The sequence below is a fragment of the Myotis lucifugus genome, unplaced genomic scaffold (assembly GCF_000147115.1).
Source record: "Myotis lucifugus unplaced genomic scaffold, Myoluc2.0 scaffold_114, whole genome shotgun sequence".
NCBI lineage: Eukaryota > Metazoa > Chordata > Mammalia > Chiroptera > Vespertilionidae > Myotis > Myotis lucifugus.
The window spans coordinates 1,749,047-1,766,654 of record NW_005871162.1 but is presented as its reverse complement, the minus strand read 5'-3'; the positions used below and the strand labels follow the sequence as shown (position 1 = coordinate 1,766,654).

Sequence of the window (17,608 nt, the reverse complement as noted above, 5' to 3'; positions counted from 1 at the left end):
AATTTTTATTGTTTCATATTCCTTGAATTCTGAATAAGCTTCATGATTTGATTTTTTTAAAGCACTAATATATTATTTAATGTAGGTAAACTATTTCTAAAACTATTCTTTAGAAGCTCAGGTATACTGAACCTTTCTGGGTCCATTTCCTCATTACTAATCATATGAGCTACTAAAAAAATTGGGAGGTTTTTATCTTACCTTAATGAATTCAATGAATTCTTCCATTTTGAGTTTATTGACAATTGGGAGAGAAAGGGAGTGTGAGGAGGGAGAATAGAGGTGCAGTCTTTAAATTTGAATCTTTTCACTGTGAATATGGAATTATTTCTATTACATGTTTATTGTTCAGATGCAGATATTTTTCTATTTTATAATGGACACAATTTAATGATTACACAATATTTTAGCTGATTATGATTTATATACTTTGATCTTGGTTTTTGGGGTAAGTAGTCATAAAACATGAAATGTAATGTCTGGTATTTTAACTATTCAAAGGAAGTGACACAGACATAGAGATGTAAAGAAGAGATATAATTGAACTCAGGTTGATGGTTTTGCTTTTAAAATCATCATGATTAGGTGTTCATATTTAAAGGTAGTTGTTGACTTGAAAAAAATAAAAAAACTAGGACAAGATTAAGGCAAAATTTTCATAATATGTTACCTACCATGGCTTACATCATTTAGAAAATTTAATTACTGAATACATTATATTCTATTTAGGATTTTCCTCAACTTCCTATTCTGTATGGATTTCCACTTAGACATTTTCCTATTCTAGTCCTTCCCATTTTTATATCTGCTGCTGAGCAGGCTGAGAAGAAACACCATTTAAAAAAACTAATAATGCCCTAACCGGTTTGGCTCAGTGGATAGAGCATCAGCCTGTGGACTGAAAGGTCCCAGGTTTGATTCCAGTCAAGGGCATGTACCTTGGTTGCGGGCACATCCTCAGTTGGATGTGTGCAGGAGGCAGCTGAACGATGTTTCTCTCTCATCAATGTTTCTAACTCTCTATCCCTCTCCCTTCCTCTCTGTAAAATATCAATAAAATATATTTAAAAAACTAATAAATTATATTATTAATTTATTAAAAGATAAAATTTTGGTGTGATAATATGGTATGGTAATACTTTTAAGGCATACATAGCATATATTTAATTATTTAAAGAGAGAGGCTCCAATTCCGGATTAAGATTTTTTTTTGTTAATCCCCAAAAATGTTTAGGCTGGTGGCCATTCTTTGAAGTTTTGAAGCTCTCCTGTAATTTTTTATTAATTCACTTATTTCTTAAACAAACTCTTTTGCTAACACAGAATCTTACCTAAAGCACTAAATATAAAAATAACTTTGGCCCTGGCCAGGTGGCTCAGTCAGTTGGAGTTTCATGCCATATACCAAAAAGGTTGTGGGTTCGATTCCTGGTCATAGCACATACCTGGGTTGGGAGTTCCATCCCCAGACAAGAGGCAACCTATTGATATTTCTCTCTCACATCCAGGTTTTTCTCTCTCTCCCTTCCTCTCTCTCTAAAAGCAATACAAACATATTTTTAGATGAAAAATTTTTTTAAATGACTTTGACCAAACCTTTCTTATTTGGGAAAAAAATGTATTTCTATTTTTTATACACGTAGATGTTTTTATTCATTGGAACTAGTAAAATTTTAGAAAATTATCAAGTACTTAAAAAAAACTTTCCTGATTTCGTTCAAGTCTTGGATAATTACAGTAAAATTACTGCCTAAGATAGATATCTTTAGTTGTAATTTTTCACTTACATTGGTGATGACATAATAAGAATTTAAGCTCTACCTCATTGTACTAATGTTTCTTGTCTATCTGTTTCAACATTGGACCAATGCCTTTTGAGGAAGTATTATTTCTGGTTCTTAGGACTTGCTAAATAGAATTGACTTCAGTAGATGATGTGTGTGCAAAGGTGCAAGAAAAAAAATGGGACTAAATTTGAGTACAATTATAAGGACAAATTTTATTTTCCTCCTAGGATAATAAGATCAGTTGTTTTTTTAGACAAGCATAATTAATTCTCTTTATATGAGTGCTGAGGGTGTTGTGCACATAAAGCAAACGCACAAACAGAGGTGGCTGTTGTTAAAGCTCACAAGTGCAAATACTTGTTTCCATCCTTTGCAGGAGAGCTGGAGGTCTGTCAGAAAGATGGGGAACGGAAAATTCAGAGTCGGCAGCAACTTCCTGTGGGAACGACCTGGGGCCCATTCGCTGGGAAGATGGACCTGAATAATAATTCCTTGGTATGTGGATGTTCTAACTCATATTTTGTCATTGCTCAGAAATTATCTGTTTGCTTCCCAGTGAAATCACTAAAAATAACAGGGATTTTTTTTTCTTATTCATGGACCCAACACTTGGATATTTTCCAAGTGGTTTGTCTCTGACAGTAATATACGCAGAATTTAGAAGGAAACAGGTTAATCATTACTAAATGGTTGTTTAGTAAGGTAATTTATAACGTTGTTGCTTTATCTGCTTAGCCAGACTAATACTGTTCACATTTAATAATACATACAAATGCTTTTGTTTTTAAGATGACGCAAATTAATTGTCATACATTACGGGTTTACATGAAGAGCAAGAAATAAGCAACCTTGCTATTCCTCGGTAGGACTCTTTGTGCCCATACGAGCAAGGATAAATGATTAGCATTATATTTGTTGTTAAGTTTTTTGTGTGTTTTTCTAAGTTCTGAGATCAGAAAGTTTGCCTCTACGTAAGATTATATAGACAACTGATTAAATAGATCTTTTTAAAAGTCATAGATGGGATGTTTGGTTCCATTTAAATTTCATTTCTTAATTGGCTATATTAGTTTCCCACTGCTGCTAGAGCAAATTGCCACAAACTTGGTGGATTAAAGCAACACAAATTTATCATCTTGCAGTTCTGAAGATTTGGATTCTGGAATGAATCTCTCACTGGGCTGAAAATCAAGGTGTCTGTAGGACTGAATTCCTTTGGGGAGTCTCTAGGGGACAGTCTGTTTTCTTCGCTTTCCCAGCTTCTCTGGGCTGCCCACAGTCCTTGGCGTATGGCCTCCTTCCCTCTTCAAAGCCCGCAGTCACTGAGAGAGTCTTTGTGGTGTCCACATGTTGACCCTGACTCTCCTGTCTCCCTCTCTTACATTTAAGAACCTTTGTGATTACACTGAGCCCACATGGGTAATCAAGGAGAATCTATTTTAAGTTCAGCTATTTAGCAACTTTAATTCCATCTACTTCTGTAATTTTTCTTTGCCATGTTATGTAACATTCACAGGTCCTGGTAATTAGGACCAGTCCTATTATGTAATAACTCAAAGGCTAAAATTTATGAGGAAAAGGTCTTATATTCTTTAGGAGATCCAGAAATTATATTCTCTCTAAATTCCATTTATGTAGGGAGAGTCTCATGGCTACTAAATGACCTTATCTACACTGTGGAGATATAAAAACTCCCAGAGGGGTTTTGACTAATGTGCGGAACTCACCAAGACTGCATTTCTTCTTCAACTTATCACATGAATGAAATTTCTTGTTCAAGTTATTTCATGAAAGAAACTGACATGCATAGATCTCTGCTTATCCCATGCCATGCGGATGAGACAGAGGTTACTTACTGGTTCAGCTAACAGTAATGAGTGGAATAAATAGGAAATATTTGTGTCACCAAACTTTTAATTAACATGTGAGATGTTTGTGGTGTGCTTTTTACTTCCTAAACTCACGTATTTTCCATAAAAGGATGAAGCAAGAGATTTTACATTTTTTAAGAAACAAGTTGATAGGAGGGGCTCAACATTTAATAACCTAGGCAGTTTAATTCTTGGTGATCCAGTGCACCTATTTCAAAAAGATTTTGAGATGTGGCCCTCCACACACTGCAGGCCTTGCTTGGTAGAGATGTATTCATAGACAGTCCTATTGATTCCTTTACTGATTCCTCAAGCAAAGTCAAAAAGAATAAAATTGTCTAAACATCATAGGTTGAGTTAAATGCTATTCTAAACCCATTTATCTGGAGGTTTCTATTGGTTGTCTAGCACTGTTGATAATGTTTTAGGCAAGAAGATATTTATCTTATTCATCACTCATATCAGATGCCAACACAACCTGTAGTCATTTCTCTGATAGTTCTTCAAAAGTGGCACTGAAGTGGCACTGATTACTGGTGCAAGAAATGAACATTTTCCCCTTCTAATATCTATAGAGAAATGCAAATTTTTATTACTCTTTTTGTCATTATCTACATATATGTAGAGTGGTGCTTTTATACATTTTTAGCATATCCTAAATTGGGATGTATGGAAAATCTATCTGTGAAAGTTTGTCAGTGAAGTAATTTCCTGAATAATTTTTTGACAGATGATATCATTTTGGATTTTTTTTCCCTAGTCCTGTACCACTCTAAACCTATTTTATGTCATGTTTTATATTTTTCAAAGTATTTGATTTTTAGATATAAAGTTTTCAGAATTTTTGAAACTCTTTGGAGTGTATGAATACTCTTTGGGGTATCAAAAACCAGTAGTGGGTAATAGTTCTTTATAAAAAACAATCTTAATACCCTTCTTTTCTTCTTTTCTCTTAGTTAAATATCTAACTTATGTTATTTTCTTAAACAATTTCTCTATTGAAAAACTTAGTTACTTTGCTTAATTGTACTTTAAAACTATTTTTCTTTTTCAATAACATTCTTTTCCAGAATTCACATATAGTTTATGTCATGAAATTCTACCAGTACTACTGTGTGTGCTACTCTTATTTCTGTAGAACAGATGGTTAGCACATACCACACACGTATTCTTCTCTAGACACTGTATGGAGAGTTGGAAATGGATTCGCTCATGTAATCTTCAAAACAAACCTGTAAATTTGGCTTTCTTATTGCATTTTAAAGATAAGGAAATAAAAACTTAGGCCTTTTATTTCTAGACTCTGCAGTTTTAAAACTGTGCCATCCTGCCTCCTCAAAAGCATTTGCAAACTGATTTTAGCATGGTAAAATTATTGGCCATTTTTTACAGAAATTTTCAATTGATAAAAAATCTCTGGGAGAAAATATCACTAATTACATCACTAATTAGAGGTATGATTTTTTTTTTTTTACTTTAGGCAAAATATTTTTTCTGATTCCTCACAGTCTATTTGAGCAGCTATGAGTTAATGCAAAGGCACCTGCAACTTTAATTCTCCTTATAATGCGGACAACACTTGAATATGCATTTTATATCGTGAAGATAAATTTTACCTGTTATAAAATATCTAGCCTGCTAACTCTTCCTTACCCAACCTCGCATCAGTTTGGATTTAGCACATTCTTTTAAATTGTTTATTCGCCAGCCAATGTAATATTACTCTGGTCTGACTCATGGTGTTGGCTCAGGAGATTCAGCACACTAATTAATCCAACACTGTAATTAATTGAGTCACCATGCCAGATGTCAAATCCTTTTTATATCTTTCAAGTCCCCATCTTGAAGTGCATTAGCAATATGCCACCTTCTGCAGGACGCCTTTGCATCGTACCAGGCATTTGGATGTACACAGAACATTTCAAGAAATATGTGCTATATGGAAACACCGAACAAACTGATTTGACAAGAAGTTATTCTTGGAAGCATATAATACACTGAACATAAAAATAAATCATCTTTTGCCCACACCACATGATCTTGTTATATACTGCATGCTTTCATGGTTTAATAATAAATAGCAGCATATAGTTAATACTTTCATTGGGCCAGATATGAGTAAAAGTGCTTTTACATCTCATTTAATTCTTACACAAGCACATAATACAAGAGTGTTTATCTCCTTTGTCTCAGTGGAGGGAACTGCTGCTTGGGGACATTAAATAACTAGCCCAAGGTCAACCTAGACTCCAGAACCCATGTTGCCATCAATTAGTGTCTTAGAAATTTTATCTGTCATGCAGGGATCATAATACGACCTCGCTGACAGGGATTTTTGTGAAGACTAAATGAGTGGCATGTGTGAGTTATCAATAAATAATAGCTACTCTTATTGCTCCGTCACCATACAAACCGGGCCCATGATAATCTATCAAGTTTAAAACTGAAAAGACACTCCAAATTAAACAAGTAAAATTGCAGACCTTTGTTGTTTGGTGATTTCACATGCCCAAATTTGACTATTTCCAAGGACTGTATTAGTCAGGATTCTGCAGAGAAACAGAACACATAGGAAAATAGGAAAGCAAGGTGTGCGTGTGTGTGTGTGTGTGTGTGTGTGTGTGTGTGTGTGTGTGTGTGTCTAGAGAGAGAGAGAGAGAGAAAGACTGAGAAACTGGCCAGTGGAAAATCTATACTGTGGTACAGTGTGGGCCAGCAGGCTGGAGACCCAGGAAAATCAGTGATGTGGTACAGTGTGGGCCAGCAGGCTGGAGACCCAGGAAAATCAGTGATGCAGATGAAGCTTGTTGCCTGGAGAGGCCAGTGTTTTGTTCTATTTAGACCTTGAACTGATTGGATGAGGCCCATCACATTATGGAGGACAATCTGCTTTACCCAAAATTCACTGATGACAAGCTCCAAAGGTCTTTGATACATGGTATGTTTCCATTTTTTCATGTATAGTCTTACACCCCTGAATGGTTAGCCAGTGAGTGAGTCTAGCTTTCTTCCCAACATCCCACCTCTGTTCCGAGGATAAACTTACATTAAGTGCTATCATGGTGATGCAAACTTCATGTTTCTGAAAGTTTTGCAGTTTTATTCATTGAAAATACCAAAAGATTACTGATGAGGAATATTTTTTATCATTTTAATTTGTGATCAGTGCATGTTTGAAGGTGTTTTAGAACTTCTGCATTCATAGGCTGTGCCTGTGAAGTTTTCCCATTTTCTCCTGAGTACAAATATATTTGTAATATGCTAAATCTCTGCTATACTAGCACATGGTAAGTGTTTAATAAGTAACAAGAAACAGTGAATTTATTGGGAACATTAGGTGTCTGAAATTTAAGTGACATTTGCCTTATCTTGCTTTTGAATATAGCTGCTTCCAATAGCTAACTAGTCTTATTCAGCCAACTGCTGGAACATACACAATTAATTAAATAGAGAATAAGTTGAAAGTCCCAGGTTACTTACTACATAATAAACTCATCACAACCACTTATATTCAACAAATGGAATTTTATAAGGAAATCTCATTTGGTTGATGCTGTTCAATCAGAATAGAACCTTGTTTTATTTTCCCAGGGGGCATTTGTTGACACTGGCTTCTACAAATAGGAAATACACATAAAAAGCATAAAATAGATAACATTTTATTGACTTGATAATGAAATAATGCATGCATTAAATTGCACCTTAAAATTTGAAAATATTACCATCATAGACATGTGGTTGAGAAAAGAATTAATGGTTCCTGATCCACATCGTAGGAAACTATTAAAATTATTCCATGTCTCCAATTTCTCTTTTTCCAGTTCTAACTCCTCTGGTACCAACCTCTGATTCACTCATTGCCGGAGTCTTTAAGCTTCATGTTATGCACACCCTGTAGCAAGTACATCCCCACCCATATGTCTCCAGCATTCACCAGTAGTCACCTGTCAAAGGCTGCTTAGTGGAAACATCTGTGACTTTCTATTTGAGGAGTTTTTTCCAGCCTCAGGAGGAAACTCATTGCAAGCCAGGAAAGCTGGAAGTGTTGGAAAATTAATGTTTCCAGAAGTTGTCCTCAACCAGTAATGGATAGAAGTTGGTGGATAAATAGCCATCCTGTTTTTAACCTCTCCATTAGGATATGAGAAGTGTTCTACACTGACTCCAGGGTTTTTCAGTGGAATTGAGCTCCAGTTAGCTTTTAACACATTCTTCATGGGCTTCTTTCTCTTTCCTGCCTCTTCTCCACCCCTCTACTGAAATTTCCTGAGACCTCCTCCCCAATAAACTACTTGTACTTGAATTCGTCTCAGGTTAAGCTTCTTGGGAAGCTGTAACAAGACAGCCTCTAAGATATAATAATAAAGTACATTTGAAAGTAACATCCAAATGATTGCTGAGATTCTAGAAGACAGTGATTTTCTTATAAAATCTTTATTTAGTTTTAGACCTCTGCCTCTGGCACATAATAAGTATTCAATAAATGCTCTATAAAATAAAATTCCAATCTAGTTGAATTTCTTTACCAACAGTGTTCTGACTGATCCACTCATTTCCTTCCATCTTCAGAATCTCAACGATATAATTTATAATTTTGTTGAAATATGACTTTATTTGGGTCTTATATTTCTTTTCATTGATATTGTAAATTATATTCTTCTTCTTCATATTCATTCTAATCTGGGCCCAGAACTACCATACTTTCCACATCTCATATCAGGCTGGGTCTTGGCTCTTTTTTAAAAATATGTTTTATTCATTTTTTACAGAGAGGAAGAGAGAGGGATAGAGAGTTAGAAACATTGATCACCTGCCTCCTGCACACCTCCTACTGGTGATGTGCCCCCAACTAAGGTACATGCCCTTGACCAGAATCAAACCTGGGACCATTCAGTCTGCAGGCCGATGCTCTATCCACTGAACCAAATCGATTAGGGCTGGATCTTGGCTCTTTTGAATTTAACTGTACTTACTTCCCAAACTCTCTGATCTTTCTTCTCCCTCTGTTCCCAGTGCCTTGGGGAGCTTATCCAATTGCAAAGCTTCAGCTACTAATTTACAAATGACATTTAAATTTAAAAATATCTCTATCTGTGGCTTTTTACCCTTTCCCTAATTTGCAGTCCTGTCTCTGCAAGCCCTTCCCACCGACTTCCCCCAAATAAACAGCCACAAGGAGAGTCTATGACTGTTTCCCCAGATACTCTCGCCTTTCTTCTCCCTGACTTCCAACTTTTTAGTCACCTTTGATTCTAAATCTCTGCATCTCCGTGCCTGCCTCAGCAGGAAGTTCATTCTATAAGTTATTCAATGTTTGTTTGTTTTTTCTTCATTTCTACCTCTCCTTCTCTCAGATCTTAAATGTCCTCTTCTTTATCCAGTAACTACTACTCTTTTTTCCCCCTCTACTCAGAGTTGAACATCTTCCAAGAGTCTTCCTTTTCCTTCCAGAAACCAACTACCATAATGCCTGCTCTCTTCATGGCTGTTCGCTTCTTTCTGTTCCTACTACCATTGCTTTAGTTGAAGCCACTCTCATGTCCTCCTTGGTTATCACAGTATTGTTCTAACTATTCTTTCTGCCTTCCTTCTTTTCTCATTTTTCTTTACCCAAATCAAAACTAGTTCCTTTTGTTCTAAAAATTAACCTAAAGGGCACAGGGAACCCAAACTCATTGTGATACCCTAGAAGGACCATCATGATACTTCCTCAGCTCTTGCCCTTTTCCGACTTTTAGTGTAGACTTCATTCAACCTCAGCTTCCTGTAGTGCTCTGAGTATACTCTTTTCTCACATCTCTGTGCACGGGGCATATTATTTCATCATCCTGGAAAACCCTACGCTCCCTTTCCTGCCACTCTCATCACACTAACTCTGATTCTTAAAGGCTCAGCTCAAGGTCATCCTGGAGTAGACCTTCTCTGAAACCTTCAGTTTGGAATAGATATCTGTTCCTGAAGTATTTCCATGACTCGCTAGGTTTACTAGGATAAGAGCAGTTATCACATAATTGTGTCTGTTTACTTATTTCTCTCCTCTCTAGACTGTATGCTAATTGTCTTTCCTATCTAAAATAATGTATGGCTTATAGCAAGGACTCAATAAATAACCATTAAAGAATGAGTAAGATATAGGTCTCAAAAGTTCTTATACATGAAACTAATATAATGTTATATGTGAGTTATATCTCAATAGAAAAAGGATGAATAAATTAATACTTTCCGTGAGCTTCTCTCCAGTAGTAGTGAATGATGTACACCTCTCATTTTTCTCAAGATCCCTGTATTCTCCCTGAGTCTTTACATCCATTTTTTTCTGTTTCCTGCGAGATCTTCATTTGCCCAACATGGCAGTACAGTTACCACAGTCAGTGCCATCTTATATCTGTGTTATATACTTATGTTTTTTTCTTAATCTGATTTGAGTATAAAATTAAGTATGGCGGGGATAACTGTATCTGTTTCTTTAGTTTTTACCCAATAAGGAGATATGCCTATGATGGTTTCTTGATAAATATGGACTAATTTCAGTGTGACATTTGCAACTCTCTGAGACCTTTAGGGAGGGCAAGATATTGAGCCCTTTGAGGCAATTATGATTTGTTTACCACAGAATTGGTTTTAGATCCCTCACTGTGACATGGGTGGAGGCCAAGAAGGTGTTCTGCTCTACCATGCTTTCTGTGAAGCCTCATCCAGCATCGCACTTTCCAGTGACAAACCATCTGGGAAATTCCATCTGTCTCTGCTTGGAAACTGAGGTGGCAGTCGCCCACTGTGAGCAATTTTCTATTAACTTCTTGGATAAGATCAGTCAGATTTATACTGAATTGATGGGAACCGTAAGAGCAGGGTTGTTCCAAGAGAAGACAAATGTACTGATTCCTCTAATTGGGCTTAAGCCAGTTTCATTCACAGATGCCCTTAGGTTCTAGTAGTGCAAGGACTTATAACCTTTTTAATTGTACCCTGTTCCTCTTGGGAGAGGCTGGTGAAATTCATTATTGATGGAGGTTGTAGATTTGTCCCTTAGGGAGGCCAAGATCCTGGCTTCTCTTACACTCTATCTGCTATGTGGAGAATTAATGGAAGCTGAGTGGATGGGGAAGCTGCTCAAAGAAGACACGAGGCAAGACATGAGGCATTTAATGCAGCAGAGCCTTGGAAAATGATGTGTTGGTCTGGTTTCTAGAATTAGAGTAGGGTTTTTTGTTGTTTTGGTTTTGGTTTATGGAGGGGGTTAGGGCTTGGGAGAGCAGATAAGTTGGTATGGAGACCCAGGTAACTAAAGGCACCCTGTAGATTGTGAGTCAGAAAAGAGGAAACCAAACACCAAAGAATTATTTCACAATTCAAATCTGTAGAAGCAAACCAGAGAGGCCAATTGCATACTGATCAAAAGGGACTGATTGTATTACAATTTAGATGTAGTTATAACATTGGCAGAGTGTCCACTAGTATATATACAAGCCTAAGCAACCAAATAACCGAATGACCGAACAACCAGTCAACCAGTCGCTATGACGCGCGCTGACCACCAGGGGGGCAGACGATTAATGCAGAAGCTGCCCCCTGGTGGTCAGTGTGCTCCCACAGTGGGAGCGTTGCTCAGCTGACCAACGGGTGCCAGATGCATGGCTCACAGCTGGATACCGCAGCCCGGAGACCACAGTGGAACGGCAGCAAGCCTACCGAGCAGCTGTGGCAGGTGTAGCGGGGGCCAGGATGAGCAGGAGTGGCAGGTGGCGTTGGACAGCTGGTTTCCACCCAATCCCCGCAAGCTACACTGAGGGACCCCACCAGTACACGAATTCGTGCACGGGGTCTCTAGTGCAATTATATTTTAATATGGGACAATAATGTTGATACAGAAACAGAAAATGTGCCTTTCCTGAGAAGTTGGACCTGCCTCCAAATACACCTTGTGAGTAGCTAGGCTATTTGCTAACCTCAGTCTCCCTTTGTCTTACTTTTCCTTCTGATGGTAAAGTCTTTCCAGGTTCTTTTTGTTTGGACATAGATTTGAAAGGGAGGGCCACAACCACACAATTGTTTAACTGCCTAAAGGCAGTTTTATGTACAGGCCTAACTGACTTTCCTGTGCCTGAAATTTAAACATTTTAGCCTTTGGATTATGACATGTGGCTAAACCTACTTACCTAAACTCAGGCCAAGTTTGAATAAACAACGAGCATCTTTTTCTTTAAGATTATTTTTTGTTGTCTTTTCCTAGAACTCCAAGGAGAACTTTTATTGAAGATGATCTTTTCATGGAGGTATTTAACTGACTCCATGTCATGCTGTCCATTTAATCAATGTCTGGAAGGACAGTTGTCACAATATGGTCAAAGTTGCTCTACTGAGAAAAGCGTATGTATAAAGGCGAAGAGCCTAATGAATAGCGTTGCCTTTTGACAGAGTAGAGACATGAAAGACAAAGTCTAGTTATTGGTATACAGCTCCACATACTCTTGGTAGGGCTGTTCCTGTTTGCAGATCTTTTTTCACACTTTGGGGTCCCTGGGGGCAGGGAGATAGATTCTGCTCCCTAAGGGGAGTTCTGTCAGATTCTTGGGCCGTGAGGAAGTGTTTTGCAAAATATAATTCTATTGTTTTTAATCACGCAAATTATAGACTATAAAGCCCCAAAAATATTTTTGACTAGAGGAGAAGTTAAAATGAGAAAGCGCTGTGAGGAGCAGTTGTTTGAAAAGTTGACCAAAACTTTCTTCTGTTATTTGCTGATAAGTCTGGCAAGCCTTTGAAAGTCTTTCTCCTCGACTTCTTGGAAGACTTACTGTTCCACGAGTCATTTTAAAATAATTGGTTTGGCACGAGACACCTACCTGTTATGTTCATGGTTAGAATAAATATTGTGCTAATGTTATGAGGATTTAGCAGTGATCTCAGCTAGGAATAATAATTAAAACAGTCAGTAACTTGGAGATGATAACTGTGAAAGAATGGATAGAAGTACTGTTTTGTATTCTTTCTGTTGTTCTTAAAAATTAATATTTTTCAGGGATAACTCTTTAAATATATTACAAAATATTGGACTCTATGTTTAAGCTAAGTAGGTATTCCCAGGACACCTATAGTCAAGTATTATAATTTAGCAGTAGGTCTCGGTTGGAATTGACAGTGTTTACTATCATAGGCAGTTTCCCTGGTAAAGACAAGGTTGTGAGTCTGACCCTGTCCAGACCACTTCTACAGGGCTCTATGTAGATACTATGTTCCAGAGGCAAGAATTCTTCCATATAATTCTAATAAGAGGTAAATAAAGTCATAATTCTTAAATGCTTTTGGAAACTTATGAAATTATTTGAGGACCTCTCTTTGGAAGATCAACATATTTTTTCCTTGTTAATTTAAGCATTGGATTTAAAGTCCTTTTCATTATTTATTTACTCTTACCTCACTTTTCTCATAAAATCCTTTGGCCTAGTTTGACAAAACTGTGGCTTCTTGATTCTAATAATGTGTATGTCTTCCGTGCCATTTTTATATGTTTTATGTCTCTTTCTATTTTAAAGGTCAGGAAACCAGAGTCAAGCATAGGGTTAGGTGTGTAAGCCTGTGATTTTTCTCATGTTTTTTTATTCTTCGTTTCTAAGGTCAGAAATATAAACAGAGCTTATCTAGGTGTCTCGGGTGTAGTGCCTCTCACAAAGCTGCAGTCAGGGTGACAACCAAAGCTTTGGTGTCAACTGAAGGTTCAACTGGGGGCGGATCCCCTTGCAGACTCACTAGCCTGACTTCCACCTCAGTTCCTCACCTCAGGGGCCCCACCAGAGAAAAGTTCCTGACTCGAGCTGTCTTCTCCCTGAGCAGCAATGAAAGAGCAAGAGAGGGAGCCCACAATGGAAACCACAGTGTCTATGTAACCAAATCTTCGTAGTGGCCTCTCGTCACTTTTTCTGAATTATATTTATTAGAATGGAGGCGCTAGGTCCAGCCCATGCTGAAGGGAAGGGCCCTGGAACCAAAGGCTGGGATCACTGGGGGCCATCTCAGAGGCTGTCTACCACTGGCGGTAACCTGCATAAATAGTTTGCTGACCTTCGGAGAAAGAAGGACTCTCACATAGTAAGAGCAATGGGAGGTAATCCTAGACATTTGAATGTATTATGAACAGAAAAGCCACATCATATGTGATAAAGCATCAGTACCAAAAATCAAAGATGAACCCATACATAAGACATTTGTGAAAATGAGATAGATTTTATCCTTATTTCTGAAGATAAACATGATTTTCTACATGGGGATGACAGTAACTTCCTGATTGACTTATTTGGAACTAAATTGTGAGGATAGAGGAAGAAGATTAAAATATACAAACCCCGAGTTGTACAAAGTCTAATGGACATTAGGAACCAGAAGCAGGTTGCTTGCTAAGCGTTCGTTCCCATTTCAGTAATTTTGAGAAGCATGCACTAACACATTATGAAGATCAGAAACGGGAGAGGGAGTGAGAGAAAGCTTGCAGCGTGGCCAGAAGAGCCGGAGTGTAGTCCTGACTGTGATTACCCGAAGTGGATGTGCTGCCTGGGTAATCACACACGCTCTCGGTTTCCTCTTTATCAAATGGAGGTCATTACACTGGCCCTACATCACAGAGTCATTGTAAAATTTTATCAAATTATATGCGTTTAGTCACTTTGAAAAATATACAGATTTTTTGCCCAAGCCTAGATTACTTTCTATGATGGCTGTGAATAGAAAGTAGATTATGCATTCCTTTCATTTCCCAAGCAGGGCATCTGGCCTTTTCCCTTCTGTTCCCTTTCTGAACATATTTAAAAATCACTTTGGTTGTCATCTTATATGTACATCTTCGTCCACGTGTGCACGCGTGTTTATGCACATACAGATGCAAGTACTTATTGATGAGCCAGCATCTGTATTCTGAGAACTCACAGCCTAGAGAAGTACAAGGTGTGTACTTATCATCTAAGTAAACAATCACCACAGAAGCAAATATATATATATATATATATATTTTTTTTTTAGAAAGAGAAAGGAAGGTTAAGTGGTCAAGTGTTTTTTGAACTACTCAGCTTCTTTGTATTTTCTTTCTGTAATGAGTCATTATTCAGAAAGCATTTTGCAGGCGTGTGATTAGGGATTTCAGAGAACTGGAGAAGTAATTTACCCTGTCTGATTCACTTTTGAGTTAGGTTTGTATTTTAAAATATTAACTCTGGGGTTTTTTTTCATTATTTATGGCATTTTGGGGCTTAGTACAGAGTGAAGTGCAGAAGCAGCCATAATGCGGACAGTGACGCACCGTGAAGTATGAAGCAGTGGGGACAGAGTTCAGAAGGGCAAAGGCATTTCACATGCCTTAAGTTTCAGCCTCTATTAAGAAGTCAAACAAATACCATTTGTTTCTCATTACCCCACTTACAATAGATTCCGATGCGAAACCAGGATGTGCCATTACCACCTTGTATCTTCAAGCCACTGCTACTTAGGCAAATGTAGCATATCAGCCCACGTAAGATGCCCTGGAATGTCTGCATGTGCATCTGAGATAAGCATCAGGGCCCAAGGACATGTCCAGTGAGGGAACTACAGGGAGAAAAAAAGAAGTTTCATTAAAGAAGGTCAAAGGTGGGGAAAACGCGTGTCCTTATTCTGAACATTGCCAGCAGCGAACCCAGGCAGTTTCGTTCTTGTTGCATGCCTTCAGAACTTGGTGGACCCCACACCTCTTCCAGGAGGTGACATCTGCAGGCTGTTCCTTTCGCTGCTGGTAGTCCAGGAGGAGAGGGGCGAGGGAGGCAGAGGGCGCGAGGAGCTCAGACAGTGGTGGGCTCCATGGCTTCATGAATCAAGTGCAGGCATTCTGAAAAATGTTTCCCTTTGGTTGCAGCCATCTGTTTTTTGGTGTGAATCTGCACCCCGTGGCAGGGTTTTGTGAAGGGAAACAATGAGCAGTTGTATCACCCTCCCCCCAATTGTTGTAGCCCCTGTCAGGAGGCTGTGAGGATGATGCAGGTCTGGATCGGCCCGATAAGGGAAAGAGGATTCGAATGGCTTTAGAGAGAAGCTGTGGGAGTCGAGTGTGCCGTTTGGACTGGAGGAGCCGTGGAATACAGCAGAGCCCTTAATGGGATCCGAAGGGTTCAGTGCCAAGCCTTCTGTGGCTGCTTGAGGATTTTCTAATGAAATATTTTGATGGTGAAATTCTGCGACTGTCAGAGGGGCCGCGGTTCAAGATGCTGTTTTAAGTTATTTGCTCCATAATCTGTGATTAGTCAATCCAGGTCAAAAAGACAAATAAAAAAAAACGGGGGGGGGGGGGGTGGTGGGAGGAAGTAGTGAAGAAACCTCCCCGAGTATGTGGGGAGGTCACTGTTAATCTGCTGACAGTGAGTTTCCATGTCATTGTCATCACGAGCTCGGTGCAAGTGGCCAATACATTTTATGTTCTGTAGGTTGCTATTTTATGGCTAGATGAAATATGAAACTATCTTTTATAATGCTGATTCCATTTTGGCAGGCCTTTGGGTCCACATATGGTTCAGTTAAGCTGTTTTGGAGTCTGACGTACCTTTGTTATTTATTGGGATTTTTGAAAGGGAATAAATGAGCTATTTTTGCTCTGGATTTACAAAATACACATCCAGTGCTTCAAAAATCCAGATAGCTAAGAGAATGCTAGTGAGCTTTTGAAACTGATCTGCTGTTCCCGAGGAAAGCTAAAATAAAATCATCCCTACCCACGAAGAAAAAAAAATTAAAGGGCAGCTGAATCTCCAGCAAAGTCGAACAGGTATTTTATAGCACACTGCAATAATAAAAAGGAAGAGCAATCAATGAGTGGGGGCCAGAAAAGTTGGTAGACTGCAACCTGCTGTTATCTGTACGCATTTCTAGACTGGTAAATGTGACTGGGATTTTCTTTCATTCATTCCACTGTTATTCTGGCATGTTATAAATAAACTTACAGTCCTAAAGAGTGAAAAACAAAGTGGTTGTCAGAGGATGAATGATAGGCAATGACCTCACATGCCATGGAGAGTCCTGTGGGCAGTTAAGGAAGGCTCAGTGGCCTAGAGGTGACGTGCGCTCCCTCTGTGAGGCCTGGCTGATAGAGGAAGATTAACTCCTCAACGTTAATCTCCTTGTTTTGTTGAGTTTAACTCAGACTCTTAACTTTGTTTAAAAGAATGTCTGTATGTAAATATGAGGAGAGATAGACTAGAAGGAAAGTGATATAGTTACCAGTGTCGTTTCAGAGCACAGCTGTGGAAGGACAGCTCCATGTGGATAATAATAGGGGTACTTTGCATTGGTGAAGGACCTTCAGGTTTTTAATGTGGCCACTTACTTTTATTTGAAGTTAGTCATGAAACCACCTTGATAGAATGGGCACCATCTAAACATTTGGCGGTTGATTTCCTAAGGGGCTGGGTAAAACATTGGAGGTGAACCCATTTTAATTTGCCAACTAACTAATCCCCCTCAACCCAAATTGTGTGCCTTCCAAAAGGTATGTTATTTTTATCTTTCTTACAGTCAACTGAGAGGATAGTGGAATAATTATTTCTATTGTTTCATAACTAATTTAACTGTCTTCTTCTGCTGTTAGCTATTTATAATTGAATGACTAAAATCCATTCCTTTTTCTAATGTGAGATATATTGTGCTATATGTCTTGAAAGAAAATTTGCCTCCATATTTACTAAACATGTTCTGTAAGTCAGGAACTCTACTAAGAAGTGAGGGTACAAAGATCTGAATTATCATCAAAAAGCATTACTTTGTGTATGAGTATTTAAACTGAGATCTCTCTGTAGCCTTTATAAATTGTTTTAACCAAACCCAACACACAAAGAGCCATATTCACACACACACACACACACACACACACACACACACACACACACAGGTATGTACACACACATACACACAAACACAAATATACAATACACTTATAAT

General features: G+C 38.2%; 1 protein-coding gene across 2 annotated transcripts in view; it reads left to right on the top strand.

The window, feature by feature from the left end:
- Positions 1-17,608, top strand: part of ZFPM2 (zinc finger protein, FOG family member 2) — a 330,056-nt gene that overhangs the window by 120,462 nt on the left and 191,986 nt on the right. For both annotated transcript variants that reach the window (XM_023757791.1, XM_006093337.3), the window contains exon 3: positions 2,164-2,282. In XM_023757791.1, the coding sequence (XP_023613559.1) occupies positions 2,259-2,282 (24 nt within the window). In that variant the 5' untranslated portion in view covers positions 2,164-2,258. The remainder of the gene's footprint in view (positions 1-2,163; positions 2,283-17,608) is intronic.